This window comes from Coptis chinensis, chromosome 6, assembly GCF_015680905.1.
Source record: "Coptis chinensis isolate HL-2020 chromosome 6, ASM1568090v1, whole genome shotgun sequence".
Taxonomy (NCBI): Eukaryota; Viridiplantae; Streptophyta; class Magnoliopsida; order Ranunculales; family Ranunculaceae; genus Coptis; species Coptis chinensis.
Genome location: NC_141461.1, coordinates 29,641,590 through 29,664,235, shown reverse-complemented (window position 1 = coordinate 29,664,235; position 22,646 = coordinate 29,641,590). Strand labels below are relative to the sequence as shown.

Genomic DNA, 22,646 nt, shown 5'->3' with positions numbered 1-22,646 from the left:
ATAACAACTTTATCCTGCAGTCTCACAAGAGCTCTTCGAATCATTAGTGGGTCTCACCATAATATATTAGCAACAGAAAGGTGGAATCCTTTTAAAAAGAACCTCATGCATGTTTCTCACCCCCTCCACCCCAAACTGCTAGCACTAAAATAACACAACCTAAAAATGAATGGCACTTTTAAGCTAAATAAAAGCAAACATTGAGAAAGGCTCAGCATTTCTTCAATTTCCTACAATAGTTCCAACAAGTTTTGCTATGACTTCAAAAAAATTAATAGATGGTACAGTTCAACAACTACAACTTCAAGAAACATAAACAAATAACTCTTCATTCTAAAGAAGATTTACTTACAAGGCATGGAAGAAAACTAAAACCGAACTTTCACTTTCCAACCAATCCTTTAAGACTACAACGAAATTTTCTTGGATAAGTCTAAGCATTCTACAGGAGCTTTAACTCACCAACTTCTACTGAACAGAACTTTTATGCGGCCCGAATCTGCATTGGCATCTTCTCTAACATGGGAATAAAGATATGCAATTGCCTACTAATACAACAATATGGGGTGAGCCAACCAATTTCATTCAAACAACCATCAGCCACATCAATTTCTTCTTTAACAAACTTTTGGAAGGCTAGATGGTAAGACATGCAGCATTCTCAACATGGTTCGCCCAAATGCCATTCCAACAGCCCTAGCCAAGAAAAATAGAAGGCTATTATGTCTGCAGGAACCAGCATCCCATGTGGGTTTTAAAAAGATACCCACCGTTCAAATCCCTCCGGAATTTGCTCCTGAGCTGTGATATAAACAAACAATCAATGTGCTCTCCCTTCTGTTAAAACGCAAGTCTACAAGATTGTCACAAAGTTTGGTGCATCACTCCGCCGTCCATCAAGAGATCGATACATGTATAACTTCTCAACTGTTTGGCCCAAATCCTCTTCAATCTTCGGTAATTCACATGTTTGCTGTCCATAAACGTCTCTAATCACTTCCACTACCACTTGGGGTCGTCTTCGAGCAACCTCCTTGCAACCTCCAACAGTCAATCTACAAGAAGACATCCACAGGAACCTCATGTTATGAAAATGGTGCAAACCGGAGAGCAGACCTGCATACCCAAAAGGGCAATCTCTAATCTCAAGCTTCTGCAATTCAGGGCATCCCTGAAGCACATAAGTCAGTGCCACGTCAGTGTCTCCTGCAAAAGCAACTGATAGTGTACGAACTAACTTCCCATACTGTCCAATGTAATAGAAGGCCTTATCGGTGAGCAAACCAGATACTGCTAACCTTCTGAGCTTCTTACAGTTCATTACAATAGCACCAAAGCCCATATCCATGGGTTCGCCTGTCAGATGGTCTGGTAGGTGTCGCCCCATTATACAAAGACGGAACACCACAAGATCTGGACAGTTCTTTGACATGGCCACAACAGCTGCATTGGTCATTTTATTGCAAAAATGTAGAATTGAACGCAACTTCTTACAGCCTTCAGAAATGGCAACAAGGCCCACTTCTGAGACTGGGGAATCACTGTCCTCCCGGGCAATAGCTGGGAAGACCCGAAGTTCACGTAGGTCACTGCATGTTGCAGCCACAGCCTGAAGCCCTTCGTCACATACCGAGTCAAGAACCTGCAGACATAACAGTAAGTAGGATTCAAGACTAGGTGAAAAGATATGACCCAACAACGAAGACTGAGAAAAATAATATATACCCAGAAGATCTGGAGCTTATGGCAGTGGCAAATGATTGGTTTAAGCTGCTCAGCATTGATGTCTGCGTAACTGAAATTTAGCGAGGTGAGGTTTGCACAAACAGGTTGGATTGAGGGCAAATAACCAGGCAGCATTTCCTTGAATCCTGAGAGGCAGGTTAAGTACTTGAGAGAAGTAAAAGCCGACCGGAGATCCATTTCCTGCTCTTCTACAAGAGCAGCTTCATCGGGGCTGAACGCTCCGGTTCCTAAATGTGTGAGCTGAGGGGCTCGACGCATCAGTTTGTACAGCTCATGAATGGACATTCTCCCATTCAACCGAAGCTTCTTCAACATAGGAGACCGTATCACCAGACTCTCCAATGCCTCAAAATTTATGGGAGAATCAATGCAGTCAAAAATAAGTGATTCAAGACAAGTTGTACCCGTCTCCGGAAAATGAGATAACCAGTCTATTTCATCATCATCAACTTCGCATTCGATCAATTCCAACACTCGAATTTGTCTGAAAAACCATAACTTAATACAATTCATAAAGCAATTACACTTCAATTCTCTTATCAAATTCACATAAGCATTCTTATATATATCCTTAAAATAAAATCATCCCCACTAGACCCAAACATTTAATTTCCTACTACACAAACAGATCTAACAAATTGAACTAAAGAACTAAAGCATACTGAACTAATTACTAGTAACAGATCTAATTGACCAAATATATAAAATCAATCAATCAATCCACAGACCTGCAAGTATCGGCTATGGTAGCAAGTCCAGCAAGTCCAAATCCTTCACAACAAACAAGAACAAGCTCCTTAAACCTCGGTAACGCCTTCCCAAGCGAAGCGAAATCCTCATCAGTAATCCACATCCTTTTCAAACAAATCTTTCCCAAGCAAGGATAAGCTGAACTCATTGAATTCACCCAAGGACTAAAAAGTGCACCCCAATTGACAGGCACCAAATTAAAATCAGCAAATCTTGGTTTCCCTTTAAGTACTAAAGACTGTACTTTACGGAACCTTTGAATTACCCTTTGAGGTGAAACAGCATAACAGTTTCCAATAAACAGATCAGAACGTGTTAATGCTTCAGCTATGTACCATGACTTACATACTAGTGATGCTGAGTTACGGTCACGGCGTGATGTTAGAAAGATTAGTACGTTTTCAAGAACGTTTTCTAATACTTGATCTGGATTTTGTGCAAAACAATCTCCCACAACACCACTACTACTACTCCTAGTTTTATTACTAGAAGACCCAGACCCACCAAGATCTAATGGCTTTTCATCATCTTCAAACATTTCAGCTTGATTTTCATCACCCATCTTGTTTTAAAGATGATCTTTTTATAGATATAAATAAACTAAGACTACCTCTCTCTTTTTTGGATCAAGGGATCATTATTTTCTGTGATGAAAGATTTGATGAGATGAAATGAAATGAAAGGAGGAGGTATGGGGAAGAGTTTTACTTTACTTTATTTGGTCATACCTGCAAACACTCCATGTCTGTTTGCATTGGGATTCTCCATGCCCCTCTCTCTCTCTCTCTGGTACAAGAAACCAAAGAGCAATGTCTATCTATCTATCAATCTCTCTCTCTCTCTCTTGCCCACCCCATACACCATCCCTCTCCATTATTTTGGTTTTCTTTATTCATACTTAACACCTCATTCTTTCTATTTTATTTTGTCTTTTCAACTTCGATTCCGTACTACTAATCTTTTTAGATCCAATCTTACCCCCTCTCTATAGCAAAATTATGATTAGATGAGATAAATTAATTAGCTTTTATTTGACTTTATAGAATATCACAAAAATCAGTATTATCGTATTGATTCATAAAATTGATTCATTTGAATTAAGATGAAGTGAAATGCAACCACTGGTTGATGAGTAAATAACTTTGAAGTAAGACATGACAAAAGATAGAATTAAAATATTGGAATAGGATTCATGTTGCCCACCCACTAGTTGGAATATGATATTATGATCATGATGCAGCTTGAATTAATGATATTATGTCATTAGGATAAAATATAGTGTGCACCATGTGGTTTGGTTCTGAATGCCCAAAAAAAAATTTGGTCGTTTGATAACTACTTAACTTCTGGAGTAGAAAAAATGTATTTGTTATTTTATCGATTTACAAATTTATTTAATTTATCTTTTCTGAACTTTCTCACTACTACCCCATCTCTTTCCATACTTGTTGTTGTGTAGTGAAGAAAGTAAAGAGTGGAAAATGCAATTGGAAACAACCATTGGGTGTTGCTGAGTTAGCATCATTTGTCATTTCTGGCTCAAAAATCTAATCTTCTACTGGGCGTATTGGCCCCCCCCCCATCTTCCAGCTCTCTTCATGTACCTTCTTTCTCTCTCTAGCAGTAGCTATCTTATTTATCTTGTTTTCTTTCCTTTATTTTTTTTGTTATGAAAATACCTTTACGAAAGGATGTGTTTAATTCAATGTTTCAAACTACTTTTTTCTCTTTAGCTACTGTATCTCCAGACTCGAGTCACTCGACCCATCATAGAGAGCTGGTTTCTTTTTAGGTATCTTGGCAGCTCTTTTTTGCCATCATAAGTTGGTTTACTGTTTCGATGAATCATATATATGTTAGTGGTGGACCTTTGGACTATTGTAGTTGTAATAATGTCTCAAATTCTCAATTCCTATATTGTTTGTGTCTGTACTTTGTACAGGAAATTAGTTATAAAAGTTAATTCCCATAGTTAGCAAGTAGCAACCCTTTTCAGAATTCCGAGTGCTCCCGTTGTTCACATTAATATTGTACCATACATTTAATAAATTAAACCATTAATTTGTTTCTTCTTCGGAATAAAAACGGAGACATTTGATCTATCTAACAAGGTGACAATATTTTCCAACACACCACACTCCTGACCAAGTAGCCCGTATCGTTTACACTTGGATTTTAGCTATGGGCCTAGAGCTCTAGTAGCAGAATATTGAGATTGGGTGCCTTTGCTGCAGGCATAGTCCAGCACCCCTACTAGATCTTGAATTACAAAAATGAAAGAAGGTCAAAAGATGAATAGCAATAGCTGCTAGATCTTGAGTGATTTTTCAAGCAACAATGCAATGTGAATTAGGATAAAAAAATGAATAGCAATACTACTTGCTAGATCTCGAGTGATTTTTTTAAGCAACAATGCAATGTGAATTAGGATTGGACGATAAAATATTTGTATGACGCTAAAAAATATAAATAAAAGTATACATCTGCAAATTATGAAAAAGTTTCCTCTAAATGAATAAATTATCGTGTATATGTTTAGTTCAATGTTCCACCAACCATTATGTCGCGAGAATCAGATATTATATTTCGTTAGCATCTAAACAACTGGTTTGCTAAATTTTATGTGTGATTAACCTTAATAAGATTACAAATCTGATATTCAAGAATACATCTTGGGAAGTTGGATATTTTTCATTCAAAAACATAGAAATCTTGACTCTGTGCCTTTCAAAGAATTTGTGAACTCTTTCTTTTTTGTATATCTTTCCTTGTCACAACACTGAATAATAATTACACGAGTTTTTTTTATGTTAGTTACGTCTAAATCAAACATGATTAGTCATAATGATGCATATATTGAAAGAAAACATGATCCCTAATCACTGAAACTACAACTTCTAGTATCTTCCCAAACAACTTTTTTTCTCTTTTTTCAAACTCCTACAGAATGTCTTCCATTTATACTTGGTAAGAATGAATTATATTATGGTTTTCTTTTACAGTTTTACTGAGATAGTATGATACATTGATACCAAGATAATACTGGTGGAAATACTGGTCTTGCAAATTGCAATACGAGTTTCGAGTAGAACAGGTCGGTTGGGGTTAGGCCCTTGCATTTAGTGATTTTAGAAGAGCACCTTGTCTACTTTTTACACTCCCGTAGGCCGTAGTCCCATACTCCCATCTAAATTATGCAGTTTTAAAGCCTTAAAAAAAGAGTAATCAACTTTTTGGTAGGGGCCAAGGTTGTGAACGTCACAAGATCCTTTTCCACAGGATCCACAACTTTTCCAAGTTTGGATCTCCTTATTTATGATATTTGGAATTCAAAGGATATGCTTCAAGTTGTTGGGTTACCCTTAGGGCACGATGTATCCATTTATATAGGCTGTACATGTGATTTAAGTTTGCTTTTTGAGACCTTTGTTCTTTTGTGACTATTCTATTTTCTAGTTTTCTTTTGATTCCTTTGTTAGGCATCTCATCCGTTATAAAGGGCCTTTATTTCCTAGTCCAGATATAATCAAATAGGGTTTATAGCCATTACTAGGAAGTTAATTGAACCTAAAAAGTGTTTTTAAGTTTGTGCACATTTTTTTTTGTGTGGTAAAAGCCACGAAGAAATTTTGACATCACATCGAAACACCAATAAAAGGATTAAAATGGTTGTAATTGTACCTCACTAAGTTACTACTTACTAGCAAACAAAATTATTCTCGAAAAAAAAAAAGCAAACAAAAGAAATGTCTTGGACTCGTGATGTGATATGCACACACGGGCTATGTGTTATTGGGCTTACTTGTAAGCGCACCGTTAGCTTTAGTAGAAGCACTGATTTTTAATCGGTAGGCGGTCTTTAGGCGCTAGGCGGTGCCCAACAGACTCGCCTAGGCCCTAGTCGTTTAAAAAATCGGTGGACCAACTAGGCGGGTCTAGGCGGACCGATTAGGCGGGCTAGGTGTGTCTACGTGGCTTCTAGGCGGTCCAGTCAAGTTTTTTTTTTTTTGAATGATTAAATATCGAAAAATAAAGGCCCGTGTAGGCTTAAGATTTGAATGAATTTAAAAGACTTAAGTCTAATGTAAATTATATGTCACTGTAACAAAGAATATGTTTTTATATGAAGTTAATATTTCTTAACTATTACACATTTTTGTAATAAGTATTTTTGTTTGTATTTATTTTTTGAGTTATGGTAAATGATTTTCTTCATTTCTTGTAGTATATGTGTATATTACTATATATATTAGGAAAAAAAAACCACCTAGCGCCTAGCCCGTCTAGGCACTGCCTAGAAGGCCTAGGCGCTCTCTCACCGCCCGACTACCGCCTAGCGTTTTTTAGAACACTGAGTAGAAGCATAAAAGTAGTTGACAATTCTTCACAATGTATCCTGTAAGCCATAACCATGTGTTAAGAAAATTGAGTCGAATGCTCTCTGCCTCTCTCTCCAGTCTCCATCACCACTCGAAAATACAACCACACTTCTCCCGGACAACTTATAATTGTGATAATGAAGTAATGATCATTGAAATTGTTGTTGCTAATGCTCCTTCATTGGCCCAAAGACTATCTATCCTTTTGATTGATATTCATCAGCCCGAGATGTGGAGTTCCTATTGGTAAGAGGACTCGTCAAACAAACCTATGAATAGCAGAGATGTGAATATACAAGTAATAAGACAAACTGTCTTAAGTTATCCACACTGAAACCTTGTACAGTGGCCCATCTATTAGGCCCAGAAAACTAGGCCCAAAACTATGGAAATCACAATTATCGACTTGGCATCCAGCATTCTTTGGAGGAAAAACAAAGAACACCATTCAATTGAGATACCTCTAAAACTAATTTGAAAATATGTAAGACACAGCTTTTGGCAAGGTCAAAGATATCATCATATCAAAGAAAATATTCTTACAAAGTTACAAGAGTAGAATCAAGAGACGAGTGAACAATTGACTACTGGCAAATAATATCAGTAACAATGAAATCTTGCATAGTAGTCCATCTATTTGGCCCTTAAGATCAGGCCCAAGTTCTGAGTGCAAGAAACTTGTAACATGTTCCTTCTTCCTTAATTCCAATCACTTGCCCATAATGCCATGCATGCATCAAGCCACCAACCTTAGAGCAAGTGTAACGGGGGTTTTAAATAGGGTCGCGGTGGTATTGACACCCAACTAATGGGATTGGTAACCTTTGACCAATTCAAAAGTATTGGCACCCCTCCATTAATCATATAAAAAATCACTCACGTTAAGAAGTTGTCGCGAAAATGTAATGTCCACAATAAGGAGTTGCCGCGAGTTGGCAAATCCACAGAAGATTGTTGCCGTGAGTTTTTTTTTGTTTAATTTTTTTTTTATAACCACCGTAAAAAAAAATTAGTTGTCGCGAGATGGTTGTGTTCACCAAAATAGAGTTTTTGCTTATTAATGATCAAAACTCTTTTTCATTAATTTGATCACAAAATTTTCTTATAGTGTATAAAAAAATTTGCCGCGAGATAGCAAAACTATACCTCGATTGTATTTTTTTCCCCTCTATGGTTTTGGTGTTGTTCTTGGAGTGTATAAAGAAGTTCTAAAAAAATAAAATGAGGTATCCGCATGCCGTGTGTGTTCAAAATTTAAAGAAAAAAAAAAAGAAAAAAAAAATCCTCCGCAGCAGCAACTCCCTGCCGTGAGATATGAGATCTCGCGGCAACCCAATGTTGTGGATTGTGCGATCTCGTGGTAACTCGATGTTATAGAATTATCGGGCATGTAGGGTGTAAAAGGACATATAAGAAATAACTATTATTGTTCTACCTTTTGCCAAAAGAGTGTCAATCCCATAAAATGGGGTGTCAATATTGCTCTCATTTAAATATACACTACCAAAAATAAGACTTTTTGCCGCGGCCGCCGGCCGTGGCCAAAAGTACCCAAAACCGCCACCAAATGTTTTTTGCCGCGGCAAAACTTCTTGTCACGCCCGAGGCACTATTTGGTGTCACAAAATATCTTTTGCCACGGCTAAAAGTAATCTCTTGCCACGGGAGTTACCGCAGCAAAATGTTGTTTGAATTATAAAAAAATAAAAAAGACAAGAAAATCAAAATATATGTTGCCACGGCTTGGCCGCGACAAAAAGTTTGAAAATTTTGAATTTGCCGCAACTTTTAAAATATCTTTAGCTGCGGGGGTGGCTACCACAAAAAGTTTGAAAATTTTGAATTTGCCAAAACTTTTCAAATATCTTTTTATCTGCGGGGGTGGTTGCCACAAAAAGTGGTTTTTTTAAGGGCACATATTTTCAATTTTGCACCTGTTCAAATCACTTCAATTTGAACCTATATCTCAACAAGTTTCATAAATAAATAATAAGAAACATACTTAATTAACCAAATATCGACCAAAACAAACAAATAACATTTAACGTCAAATTCATTACATCACGTTAAACTTGGCGAATACCATAATCCAAAAACCTTCACAAGTTTCCAATCTACAAAAGAATTTATAAGTTTCCAATCTACAAAAGAATTTATAACTAGTCCTATATAATGCCTGTTTCCAATCCACAAAAACAAAAAACTTTAACATTGCTCCAATGATGCATATCCAACCAAATTCAAGTATGCAAAAAATGCGGGTCGTCAAGTCCAATACTAGTATTCATCTTGTTCATCTCTACAAAAAAGAAAAAAAGAATGTTAAACCCTAAAAATAGAGTTTATATAAAAGCAGCCATGTGAATGTGGACAACACCAAAAGTAGATGAGATCTAAAGGAATGTAAATAAAGTGCATATATATGTAGCCTTCATACAAGGCCACAAGGCCAGTCACACATTGTCAAAACTGTAGTATGAACTTAATTGACATATAACATATGAACTGATAACTGCAAATAGCAAAAAATTACAAGGCAAAATTAAGTAGTGTTATTATATTGTCAACAACGAACGGAACTTTCCAACATCAGTTCTACTGGTGTTTCAAGTCCTAGGTATTAACACACAATTACTTCTATATCCCAATGAAGAAATTGAAGATCAAAGAGTCTAAATGGCAGCAACATTAACATGGCTTGTCTCTATCTATTGAAATAGGAACAAAATCGTATATGACAGAAGTCAAGCTAACTTTTGGTACTATTGTATCCAAGTCAAAAGAACAATTTGCAGGGCACGCAGACTATCTAAAGGCCACATTGAGAATTCAGTGCATGAGTTATCTATATTACATGGGCTAAGACTGCAAGGGAAGCACATAAGATCTCCAAAAATACTAGAGTGTTGCTCCCCCTAGTATAATTATAGTTTCTACTAATGGATCTTCGTGAGGGAACCCAGGGCCAATTGGTTAGGGCTGTGACTCCCCAAATCTCATGCAATAACATACCTAAGATACATGACTTTTATAGTAAAAATTTCGACAGAGTCTCCTCTGTATTATCGACATTTCATAAATATAAAACTTGTCATAACTTGAAAATTTAATAAAAATACATCCAAACCAAATATAAAACATCATACATCAGTCGTAAATTCAACTACTAAAGGATATACTGATTCGTAGAACCAGCTACTTAACCATCTCGACCAATGCCAGTTAAGTCAAGTAACCAATCCTCGAATAAGAAGAAAACTATAAATATACAAACACTATTCCAGAAACCCTAATACACAACTTATACAATGCAACTAACATACATCTCCACGTTACCATAACAATCTCAACAAAACCATCAACCCTGATGTGTCGGTTTTATCATCTAGTGAGGTTGTTTTGGTAATCCAAATCCGACACAACAAAGTCACTTGATGTGTCTGTTTTTGTTAAACTTGTTGTGTCAGCGGTACTTGTGTAATTCATTCCAAAACTAACACAATTGACTTGTGTCACTTTTAAAATGATACGACAAGCTTTTTTTTTTAGTAGTGGACACAAAGAATTAGAGGCAGCAAGACATAAGAAGTTTAACTTACAACATTCTAGAGAGGGAAGTTCTCTGCATTAGTGTTTCCATAAATCGAGCTTCCATCGCTTCATATCGTGCATCGAACCCTCTCTTTATCTCATCAAGCTCACGTTGCTTTTCCTCCTCTTTTTCTTGTGCTACCCTTCGCATTTTAGCCATCTCATTTTCCAATTCAGCAACACGATCATAAGTTGTACCATGGGATGATGCTTGAGAGCCAAAATAACTAGTCGGTGTCACACCACGACCCATCAGCCTCACACGCCCATGTCGCTCACGCGGCATAACTTGCCTGTAGATTTCATCGGAAAGGGGTTGTTGATTTCCATTTTCATCTCTTTCAGCTAACTCTTTCATTTTTTCCTATATTGCAAACCGAATTAATATATATAAGAAGAAAACCATTTATTATATTCACTTAACATCATTATTAGATTTGAATTTTCACTTACTATATACTCTCTTGATTGTCTATCAAGTGCATCATTTGTCTTCCGACTTGTATGGGATAGCACAAAGAAGTCTCCTTGAGATGGGGGTGCACCTTCCTCCCGAATCTGTCCAGACACAAACAAATTGTTATTTGACTTATTTCTTATAAGCCAATATGAAAATGTAAGTTCACAACAAAGACAACAATAAATATCATACAATTTGTGCTCTCATTTATGGAAAACCTTTTCGACCACTAGTATGCTTTGCTATTTGCTTAGAACGATTACGCTTGTTCCTCTCAGAAATTACCTAGATACACAGAAAACAAAAATAATATATAAGTTGTGAAAACTATTTCAAATGGAACACTAAAGTTCTTCATACTTGATGCTCAGGACTATCCCAGAATTGCACAAGATTGACCCATTCTTGTTGTGATAGCTGCTCTGGTTTGTGCGCTATACGCTCCTCATATGTCGTGTAGCGTGAATAGAAATTCTTTTTCCATTTAGTCTTCTTATTCTTGAATTCATGTGAGGCAATTCGACCCAAAGTAGTTTCTTTCTTGCTCTCATCAAGCTCCCACGAATCCTAAAACATGATGCAAATATGTATAATATATCATGGTATATATAAACAACCAAACCTAGAACCTTGATACCCTAGAACAAAATCACAATGGTGGCATACATGGATACTGACTACAAGTTGCAATCAAACTTTAAATAAAACCAAGTCAGGTGGTGGCACTTTAGTCTCAGGTAAATTCAGGGTCATTACATTTATTGCCATTCCAAATTAGTCTCAGGTAAATTCAGGGTCATTACGTTTACCTTAAGCGTGTTCCATAGCCATAATTTATCATCTCCACCTTGCTGCTCCCAATATTTAGTCCAATCAAATCGATGCGATGATGTCATCAATACTCCCATAGATTCTGCAAACAAGCTTGGATGTGTATCTGGTCCATCAGGTTGATTATTGCCATTCCAAGTCAGTTTCAACTTCGAACTAGATGGGTTATTAAAAACCTTAGGAAGGGTAGAAGTGCCTCTAACCCATTTCCCACCTATTTAGAATGTTAAATATAGATATCAGCACAACAAATAATATGAGTTAGATATTATTCAATAGTTAAAAACCTAAGAATTCAAAAATCAGTTGCAAATCTTACCATTCTCACCGCCATTTGGATCCTCTCATCGTCATTTTACCATTGCGTGCACTTATCTATGTTATACAAGAAAATTAAAGGAATGCCGAACATGACTAATAAACGCACTCATAAGAAAAGAAACATCAATCAAATTAATAAACTATCAAGAGAGAGCATTCATAACAAATTGAATACGCCGGTCTTAATAAAGATGCATTCACCCAATGTCATACTTAGCAACACTAAAACTAAATTAAACCACACTCCACACATCAATAATCTGGATCACTATCATTAATGAAGTCCTCATCACAATCACTATCCTCACTTAAGTCTTCATCACATTCATTATCATCAATGAAGTCTTGCTCTCTTTCAACAGTATTGGCAACAACTTCAATTCCTTTAACCTCATTCCTAGTCCAGCTTTCAATGGTATCTGTGTTCTCAACTGGATTACTTGCATCTTGGTGTGTGCATGATGAGTTATCTTGGATTGGCTCAACCTCTGACCCCATATCATATAAGTCCCTTAGTTGTGTCTTCAACACAACTCGCCAATTTTCATCCAAATTATCTCTAAGATAAAAAACTTGTTGTGCTTGCGATGCAAGAATAAAAGGTTCATTGGTAGCTAAGGTTCATGTGAAATTCACAGTGGTGAAACCATATTCATCTTGTTTCACTCCATCACGGCTCAAGCCATCAAACCAATCACATTTAAACATAAACACTCGATTCCCACTGCCATAACGAAGCTCCACTATATCATTTAGGATACCATAATAACCGACACTCCCGATAACAGGATTCATATCTCTAGCACTTGCAAAGCTTGAGATTTCTGCAGATACAAAAACTCCATGATTTTGCGTTTTTCTTCGCATCTCGAGATCTTTTGTGTGAAACCTATATCCATTTGCAATGCACCCTTTAAAACAGGTGGCAAATCGGGTAGGACCAAAGGATAACATATCGAGTTGCTCACTGACCAACTCACCATCTTTTTTCATTTGTTGAACCTATTTAGAAAAGAAGAACAAATTAACATGTCTAAATGAAACCAATAAATATGATTATACTTAATAAAACATACTACGACTAGTCGACTACCACATACATGGTTTTCAAACCAGCTACCAAATCTCTCATTATGAATACGGTCCAAGTTCCTAGCACTTATGCGGCACCCATGGTCATCCTTAATCATTTGTTTGTGTTTCCTGTACAATAGACCATTTTTATTATAATGAACATATATGTGATTCAAACATAGAAAATTTCTTTTAAATAGAAAAGAGAAGTTTGTCGTACTCAACAAACGGCCTCACTTCTTCGCAGTTCATTAGCACATACAAATGAGCTTGTTCCCACTCTTCGTTAGTTAGATTCCTCAAGGTTCCTTTCCCTAAAGGATGAGTGCTTCCAGCAAATATTGAAAACTTTCCATCTGATTCTACATCTTCACAATCATCATTCCTCCCTTGTCGATTAAACCTTGTCTCTACCCCACCATCTAAGTACATCAAGCAAAATGTCAAACACTCATCAGCAAGATACCCTTCCGCAATTAAACCCTCCGGCGACTTTTGTTGCGCACATACTTTTTAAGCTTATACAAATACCTATATATATATACATATAAAAAGAAACATAAATATAAGTATATATGTTACCTAGGAAGAAAACAAATTGATCTTGCATATTGTCTTCACTTACCTTTCAATTGCATACATCCATCGATAAAACACTGGTCCAGCAGGCTTGGCTTCACCAGCTAAATGCATTGGTAGGTGAACCATAACATCAAAAAATGCTGGAGGAAAAATCATTTCCATTTTGCAAAGAGTCACAACAATACTATACTCTAGACGCTCCAACTCTTCAACCCATAACACTTTAGAACACAATTGCTTGTAGAAATTGGACAACTCAACCAAAACCATTGTTAGTTCCTTGGGTAGAATTCCACGTCCGCGAATTGGAAGTAGTTGTTGCATTAGAACATGCCAATCATGAGTTTTCAGGCCATGTATCTTGGCTTCTTTAACCTGAACACGGCGTGAAATATTGGATGAATAATTATCGGGAACCTTTACATCTTTCAAAAATTGACAAAGCTTCCTCTTCTCTTGCAAAGACAATGTGTACTGGGCAGGGGGTAGGTAGTATTTGTTGCCAGCTCTTGGTATAGGGTGAAGTGATTTTCGTATTCCTATCAACACCAAATCTTGTCGGGCCTTCAAGCTGTCCTTTGTTTTCTTCTCTAAATTTAACAATGTCCCAAGCCAACTCTCACTATTGTTCTTTTCAATGTGCATAACATCAAGATTGTGGGGCAAATGAAGGTCTTTCCAATAAGGGAGTTCAAAAAATATACTGATTTTCTTCCAGTTATGCGGCAAATTATCTTCTCGTTTTCTCTTTTGACCGGACTTATCGAGTTAGCGGCTTGCGAATGTGACTTGCTCATACCCACTGAATTGCTCAAGAACCTCAGTTCCACTTAGTGGTTTTGGGGCAGTCCTCAGTTCAATAGTGTTATCAAAGGAACTTTTGTTCCTTCGATATCGATGATTAAGTGGTAGGAACTGGCGACTTCCCATATAACAAAACTTTATACCGTGCTGCAATCTTTTTGAACAAGTCTTCTCGTGGCAAGAAGGACATGCAAGTTGGCCTTTGGTGCTCCATCCTGACAAGTTGGCAAAGGCTGGAAAGTCATTAATTGTCCATAAAACAGCTGCATGCATCTGAAAATTCTACTTGGAATATGCATCATATGTCTCGACTCCTTTCGTCCACAACTCTTTCAACTCATCGACCAAATGTCGCAAGTACACATCAATGTTATTCCCAGGACTGCTAGGGCCAGGAATAAGCAGTGACAAGCTAAAATAAAGGTGCTTCATGCACATCCATGGTGGCAGATTATATGGAACAAGAACCACAGGCCATGTGCTATTCATAGTGCTAAGATTACCAAAGGGACTAAAACCATCACTAGCCAAACCAAGCCTGACATTGCGAGGTTCCAAACTGAAAGAAGGATATCTTTCGTCCAAGTGTTTCCATGCCTCAAAATCAGCTGGATGTCTTAATGCTCCATCCTTGCTACGACAATCTGCATGCCACCTCATGTCCTTTGATGTTTTTGAGCACATAAATAATCTCTGAAGCCTCGGTCTTTAACGGAAAATATCTCAAGACTTTTGTAGTTTTTTTCTTATGTTTCACAGTAGAATTACTTCCTTCCCCATCAATCACAGATGGAGTAAGTTCCCACCTTGACTGACCACATATATCGTATTCATCCTTGTCCTCGATTGGCTTATTATCCTTCCAATACAGCATACAATCATTTAGACAAGCGTCTATCTTAATGCACTCCAAACCAAGGTCCCGAAGTTACTTTTTTGATTCATAATGATTCTTTGGCATATTGATTTCATCAGGAAGTGACTCGTTTAACACTTGAAGTAACATGTCAAATAAATGGTTACTCCAGCCATTTAGACACTTTACATGAAGCAAGCAAACAAGGAAAGACAATTTTGAAGCTTTAGTAGAACCAGGATATAGTGGTGTCTCAGCCTCCTTCAATAATTTATAAAACTTTTGTGCCTCCTCATTTGGCTCATCCATACAAGGCTCACTCGAACTAGCCTCATTAGAAACAGGAATAGTTGGTGTGTCATTACCTGTTCCAACTAGGTCTGGAAACCCTAATGCATCTTGCAACATTGGGTGCATATCATCACCATCATTGGAGTCATGGCGAGCATCCACTTCATCTCCTTCCCCGTGTTTGGTCCAACAGATATATGACCGTACTATACCCTTATTTAATATGTGATCCCGAACTACATCTTTGGGCCTCAACACTTTATTAATGCATCGAACACATGGACAATAAATCTCATCACCAAACTCTTCAGGTCGATTATCCCATGCCCAGTTCACAAACTCCTCACAACCTAGAATATACTTGCGATTGGACCTTCCAAATGGGTGCATCCAACTTTTATCCATCGAGGTGCTAACTAATACACAACAAATACATAACCAAACATATAAGAGAATCTTCCTTAATACATAAGAAGCCTAATTAACATTGAAATCTATCAAGGTTGAAAAGTCACTAAAATAAAATAAAATAGGAAAAAGGCATCCGTTCATGGAAGACCTACCTATGCTAATCGTACTTAACGGGGAGTATGCTTACAACAACAGAACACAAGCATTTAATATATTTTACTATCTCAGCCCAAGCATGTTAAACTTAATAACAAGTAAAAAGAATGAGGAAATACAACATGATATGGAAACAAATTAAATATTAAGAGTTCAAACCAAGTACATACAAATCTAGCATTGCAACTTCTTAGTAAATATAAGGAACTAATCACCCTAAAATGGTTTAGTAGTAGTTAGCAAATAAAATGAGATGACACATATGTTGAATATCACATTAGAGCAAGCTAGACATCCCTACCAAAGGAAGCAAGCATGCTGATATCTAGTTTAGAAAATGACATGTTGAGTTTTAATACAGTACATGTCCACGCGTTATACAACTAATCTAATGAAACAAGCAATATAATAAAATAAAAAAATAAGGCCAAAAAGATATTGAAAAACTGAAAGTGCGGTTCGAAAAATTGATAGCGCGGTTTTAGAAATTTCAAAGCGTGGATTTTAGGAGCTTTCGGTCGAAATTCGCCAAACCGTGGTTTTAGATTGGGAGTGATAGACCTTGTACATGGTTTGTGTGACTAAGGTTACATATCCTCACTGAGAAATTTTTCTCAAGGCAACTGTGTTTGCACTTTGCAACGAAAGGACTTGAGAAATTAGCAAAACTGGGAATTTTACCCGAGAACTAAATGGGAATTTTTCTTTATCGTTATCCGTGCTTTCTAGCCGACACGCGACAAGACACGACACGACACAGATACGCGGACACGACATTTTTCAAAAATATAGGATACAAATATGTCATGGACACGTTTGAATAATATATATATATATATTTCGCCATCACAGAAGGGGCACGGAGCCGACTATATTGTAAACCGACTATTTTCCTATATAAGAAAAGTGTGAGGAGGGGCTGAAACCTAACTAAGTCGTTCTCTTTTCTCTCTAAAAAATCGGATACTCCGAATCACGTATCCGACACGTATCGGGGCGTATCCGTGTTGGACACGTATCGGACACCAATACTTCACCCTTAGAGACGTATCAATGCTTCATAGCGGGTCGGTATCCGTGTTTCCTAGGATAACATACATGACTGAGTACTATTTCTTGGTCATAGTTCTTCTCTGTCTCTATCAACTTCAGACTTTCCCGAATGCAAGCAAAATTCTATATATTTTACTGATGACCACTATGAAGGATACTTTGGGCAAGAAGAGTATGGAATTAGCCCTCATGATATGGGAATTTTCAACCTTAAAGATTGTATGGTTGAGCCACATTACCAAACTGGCGAATTGACTCCAAAAATATCAGCCCGGTATCTGGGTGGAACCTAGCAGTGCTCTGCATGGGGTTCTGCTTTGTTTCAGAGTACAATATACTTTGTTGGAGTTTAACTTATTTGTTATTTGAGTATGTTTTGCTCTTTTCTTTTTGGGTTGGTAAGTTGCTCTCGTATTTTGTCAAAACTTTCATATAACCATAATTATTAATCTTATGTTTACACTTTACATTATTGAGTTTGGAGTAAATTAATTCTTTAGTTTTTATTTTCTGAATAAGTTATGCATTAAGGCAGACCCCTACCAAGTACTATTAAAATCAAGCATGAAGCTTAACTAAGGTTGTCACAGCCATACCTACTGATCCGCAGTCCACAAACCTTAAACAAATGATATAAGCTATACACTGGGAAGTTTCTAGAACTAAGTAACTGACATCAACTGGTATGGCATAGAAAATCCGCCAGCAAACCCAGTTCTGACAACAACATTTCAAGGTCGGTTCTTTTCCGAGGCATTATATTGCAAGGATTAGATTTCGCTTTCATATCCACTACATGAAAACTACATCTCCATCTAGCAAATTCATGAGAAACTTCCTTTTTCCCATCTAGTATCCACTACATAAAAAACTATATCTCCGTCCAGCAAATTCATGACAAGCTACCACTTGATGCTTTGTCATTAGTACTTTACAACATTGAGCGCAGATGCATTTGATAGGGTTAAAAGGGTCTATGTCTACATCACCACATGCTGAAGCATATGATTGAACATTCAAGGAACGTAATGGCTCTATATCCCAACCTTCAGTGTTCTTTGGAAGACAAAACATATAAAAGAGAATTTGGACTGTCGTACCATGAACTTGACAAAATCAACACAATGAATAAATCCAATTACCTTCTCTATTTCTTCCTAGTCCTTTTTGGTAAATCCAAGCTCCTTGTCTAAGAAACTCAATTCACGATTTTTCTAATTGAACACACAAAGAAACAAAAATAATTCAAGAAGGCTTTACCGAAATTAAATGAATTTGGTGAAGGGAAAAGAATTGAACTGAAGCTTACCTGGTTCACTTTCGATAAAAACGGATGAATGGGAGAAGATATGAAAATGAGTTTTGTATCTAATGGAAATTTCAGTAATAGATTAGCCGCCCATGGTTTAGTTCATATTTGGGAGAGAGATAAAACCCTAAACATGCTCTTTCTTAATTGTTTTCCTTTTTTTCGATTTTTAGGCGCGAGATAATGAAAACATGGGCGGGATAGATGGAAATAAAAAGCTGGTCGAATTTTCAGTTCTTTCTATATTAAAATTTACGAGTTTAATTGTTTAACCAATTTAAAAGACCATTTGGCAACGGCCAACCACACCACGCCACAAAATGTGCAACCTTTAGCTGCGGCCTAACTCCACCCGAGGCTAGAAGTATCCTTTAGCCGCGAGATGTCTACAGTTGTGGCGAGAACATATGATATAGCCGCGGGATGGTGACAAGCCGAGGCTAAAAACTATGTGTTGCCTCAAGTAAAGATGACCGCTGCAAAAGGGGGCTTTTAGCCTCAAAATCAATGGCCGTGACAAAAACCTTGCCGCAAAAAGCCCTTTTTTTGGTAGTGATAGCCTGCCAACTACGTGCCAAATAGGTGTCACATCACTATATTAGCACTTATACAACTTGGTGTCACAAGTGATTGGGATTCCTATGCAAGTTTTAATTTCGAACTGCTAATGTGGTACAAACAACACAATTTCTACCGTCTATTGGTAATTTAATGTTCAAATGATACAAAGTCTATCGTCCATACATCACTTAAATTATAGAAGTTGCTACACAAATCCTCAAATTTAATGAAATTTATCACACCCACCAAATTTAGAGTTTGTATAGCAGCCTATTGGAAACCTTTTTTGTGGTTTGCAATGTTATATAGGGGTGGTAGTTTTGTAAACGCCCTGCGACCCGACACGAAATTAGCGAGTTCGTATTGGGAAAAAATGTTTATGGGTTATTTAAGTAAGGGTTGGCCTACCGAATTGAACCCGTCAAATAAATGAGTTGGGTTAGGGTAACCCATGAGTAGACCTAACTAGTTATCGGGTCTAATGGGTCGGGTCACGGTTGGTGACCCGTATGACCTGTGTTTAAGAGATGTTTTCTAATTTTCTAGATATTATCATCTCAACTACCTAAAACAAAAGAGAAATGATCAGTAGCAGTATTATATTGTGTAACAATAAAACATGTATTTTTAATAAATCCAAACCTAATCCATTGTTGTTTATCAGTTTATGTTTGCAAAAGTTAAAATTTACTAACGTGCAGTGTTATATGTTAACCTGATCAGAGTTTGACCCGCTAGTTTAATTGGTCATGAGTCGGGTAATCTGTTAATTTGGCGGGTTGGGTTTGGGTTGAGTGTTGAACAATCTTCACCTGACTATTAAATGGGTTGGTTTGGGTTTGCTCCCTTAACCCATGATCCGATTTCAACTCGGCACGAACACGATACAACACGACTAGGGTTGGACTTACTCTTAAAGCATTTTCATTTGATAAATTGTGCAACTTCATCTTCCCATCTAAATTTCAGCAACAAATAAAGCGCCGCAACAAGAACCACATGACCAAAGACCATGGGCTACTTGGGCCTAAGTAAAAATCCCACACACCACTTTAAGTGTAGCTTGGTACACTTCATTCCTTTCACACTTAATAAAAAGGAGAATTTTGACTTAACTCTCCAAAACTGTGTAGCGTTTTAACTAAACCTCCATTTTAAAAATCATTTGAGTCCCCCCCCCCTCCCTCTCCATCAAATTTGTGTATAACAGACGTTGGTATTTTACATATTGGGCATTTTGCCCTTATGAAATAGCCGTTAGTTTTTTTTGGTTTTTTTCATTTGCATAAATAAACTTATAGGGAATTTTGACTTAACCCCCAAAACTATGTAGTGTTTTGACTAAACCTCCCATTTTAAAAATCATGTGAGTTTCCTCCCTACTCCGTCAAATTTGTGTATAATAGACGTTGGTATTTTACATATTGCCCATTTTGCTCTTATGAAATAGTCATTGTTTTTTTTTTTTTTTTTTTTTTTTTTTTTTAAGTGGAAATTTTATTGATACTGATGAGGAATTTTATAAATAATTAGGACAAGCGTGCAACAAGCTGCGCCGTAAGTCCTTTCTGAATAGCAAATCCTATTATTCTAAAAACAAACTCGTTAGAACCAGCTGTCATAATGTTACTGTCCATAACTTTCTGAAGTCTCTTGAGAAGCTCAACAACCTGTTGTTCCAAGAAACCGAAAGTGTCAAAACTAAACGGAATGAAACAATCTTTGGTTAGCCGTCTGCAAGCTTCCTCATGCTTTTCATCTTCCCCCGTCACGCTTCTCTTCTTTGTTTTTTCTCCCACCTCAAAGACTCCATTCCTTTTTTTTTTTTTTCATTTGCATAAATAAAATTATCTTTACATGGTTCATCTTTACACCAACTTTTCATCCTCCTCCTCGACCTTTTGTCTGAAATCTTTTTTATGTTGATTTATGTTGCGCACTAACCTCGCAAGTACCACCGCCCATAAAAAGATTTCAGACAAAAGGTCGAGGAGGAGGATGAAAAGTTGGTGTAAAGATGAATCGTGTAAAGATAAGTTTATTTATGCAAATGAAAAAAAAAAAAAAAAACCCAATGACTATTTCATAAGGGCAAAATGGTCAATATGTAAAATACTAACGTCTGTTACACACAAATTTGATAAAGTGAAGGGGAAACTCAAATGATTTTTAAAATGTTGGGTTTAGTCAAAATACTACCTAGTTTTGGGTGGTTAAGTCAAAATTCCCCATAAGTTTATTTATGCAAATGAAAAAAAAAAAAAAATCCTAACAACTATTTTATAAGGGAAAAATGACCAATATGTAAAATACCAACGTCTGTTACACACAAATTTGATTGAGCTGGGGTGGAGAGAACTCAAATGATTTTTAAAATAGAGGGTTTAGTCAAAATGCTATATAGTTTTGGAGGATAAAGTCAAAATTCCCCTAATAAAAACCCAACCCACATGACACTTAAAAAACCGCATGGGCCAGAGTCTAAAGCTCAAACGCCATTTCAAGTGTAGCTTGGTACTGTAGAAAAAGTCAAGCAACACTTCTTTTACCGTGCTACATAGGGCGGCTTTGAGATTGCGGTGGTGGCTGATCAGAGCCCAAAACTGTAGTTTTAACCCCCTAACAATAATACTTTTAGACCAATTATACGAGTAATAAATAAGAGTTAATGCTAATTACGTGCTTTTATGTATTTCAGGCATTGGAGTCGATTATGTGTAGAAATATGTCAACTTTTACGAGATAAAGAAGCAAGGGTTGGTTGCTAAGGAGTTCTGTGATTAAAGACCAAGATTCAAGGAGAAAAAGCCTTTAAAAAGCCTGGTCAAAGCTGAAAAGTCAAAGTCAACGCGGGCAGAAATAACGCACAAAAGTCAGTAGAACTTCCGAAGACCGTATCTTTGGACTCAGACCTCGGAATTGGGCTTACCTTATGTCAAAACGACCGTCTTGAAAAGAGCTTTCCAATGGTCCAAATCTTAACCCAATCAGAGGAGCAGAAGTGGACAAAAAGTCTGTTGAAGTCAAATCCAACTGAAAAGGCCTCTGTGGACTAAAGAATTTGGGTTTTGGGCTCGATTTTCTTGCCTAAAACATGGCTCCTCAGCCCATGCACGAAAATGTGGATCTGGTCTCCTCCATTGGAAGACATAAGACTTAACTCTTAAGCATTCTAGTTTGTAGGCAGCCATTAGCCAATAATTTTAGATATAGAAATTAGTTCAATAGCTTGTTTTAGATCTAGATTTATTTCATTCAGTTAATTAGTTTTTCAATTCCAATAGATTAGTTAGAACAAGTAGATTGTTATTTTAGAATCGAATTTAGTTTACAATAAAGTATTAGTTTTTCTATTCAATTTAGTTTCATTAGATCAATAAAGTTAGTTGTTACTCGTAATCTAGTTTTAAGTATTAATTCATTTAGATTGAATTTCAATCATTTAGTTACAAATCATTTCTTAGTTGTTAA

General features: G+C 36.8%; 2 protein-coding genes across 3 annotated transcripts; both read right to left on the bottom strand.

The window, feature by feature from the left end:
• Positions 1-200: 200 nt before the first annotated feature.
• LOC147492499 (transport inhibitor response 1-like protein) lies at positions 201-3,504 on the bottom strand. The gene is made up of 3 exons (XM_086568862.1): positions 2,475-3,504; positions 1,726-2,230; positions 201-1,642 (listed from the first exon to the last, which is right to left on the bottom strand). Exons 1-3 carry the CDS (start codon positions 3,056-3,058, stop codon positions 854-856), a joined length of 1,878 nt encoding a protein of 625 aa, XP_086424988.1. The 5' UTR covers positions 3,059-3,504; the 3' UTR covers positions 201-853.
• A 5,533-nt stretch (positions 3,505-9,037) lies between these two features.
• On the bottom strand, positions 9,038-18,509 carry LOC147492498 (uncharacterized). 2 transcript variants are annotated; one of them, XM_086568900.1, is made up of 6 exons: positions 18,448-18,509; positions 11,287-11,493; positions 11,119-11,211; positions 10,920-11,024; positions 10,475-10,830; positions 9,038-9,174 (listed from the first exon to the last, which is right to left on the bottom strand). In XM_086568900.1, the coding sequence occupies exons 3-6, from the start codon at positions 11,131-11,133 to the stop codon at positions 9,153-9,155; spliced, it is 498 nt and encodes a 165-aa protein (XP_086425026.1). In that variant the 5' UTR covers positions 11,134-11,211; positions 11,287-11,493; positions 18,448-18,509; the 3' UTR covers positions 9,038-9,152. The 2 variants fall into 2 exon arrangements, with proteins under 2 accessions (XP_086425026.1, XP_086425025.1); XM_086568899.1 differs by lacking the exon at positions 18,448-18,509 and adding an exon at positions 11,736-11,965.
• Between the last annotated feature and the right edge of the window lie 4,137 nt (positions 18,510-22,646).

Excerpts from the sequence above, each read along its gene's own strand:
- LOC147492498 (XM_086568900.1), bottom strand. Across the intron at positions 10,831-10,919 it reads GACAATCAAGAGAGTATATA|GAAAAAATGAAAGAGTTAGC; the intron begins GTAAGTGAAAAT and ends TTTGCAATATAG. Across the intron at positions 9,175-10,474 it reads ACTTCCCTCTCTAGAATGTT|AGATGAACAAGATGAATACT; the intron begins GTAAGTTAAACT and ends TCTTTTTTGTAG.
- LOC147492499 (XM_086568862.1), bottom strand. The coding sequence starts at position 3,058 with ATGGGTGATGAAAATCAAGCTGAAATGTTTGAAGATGATGAAAAGCCA. Across the intron at positions 2,231-2,474 it reads ACCATAGCCGATACTTGCAG|ACAAATTCGAGTGTTGGAAT; the intron begins GTCTGTGGATTG and ends ATGGTTTTTCAG. Across the intron at positions 1,643-1,725 it reads ATAAGCTCCAGATCTTCTGG|GTTCTTGACTCGGTATGTGA; the intron begins GTATATATTATT and ends TTATGTCTGCAG.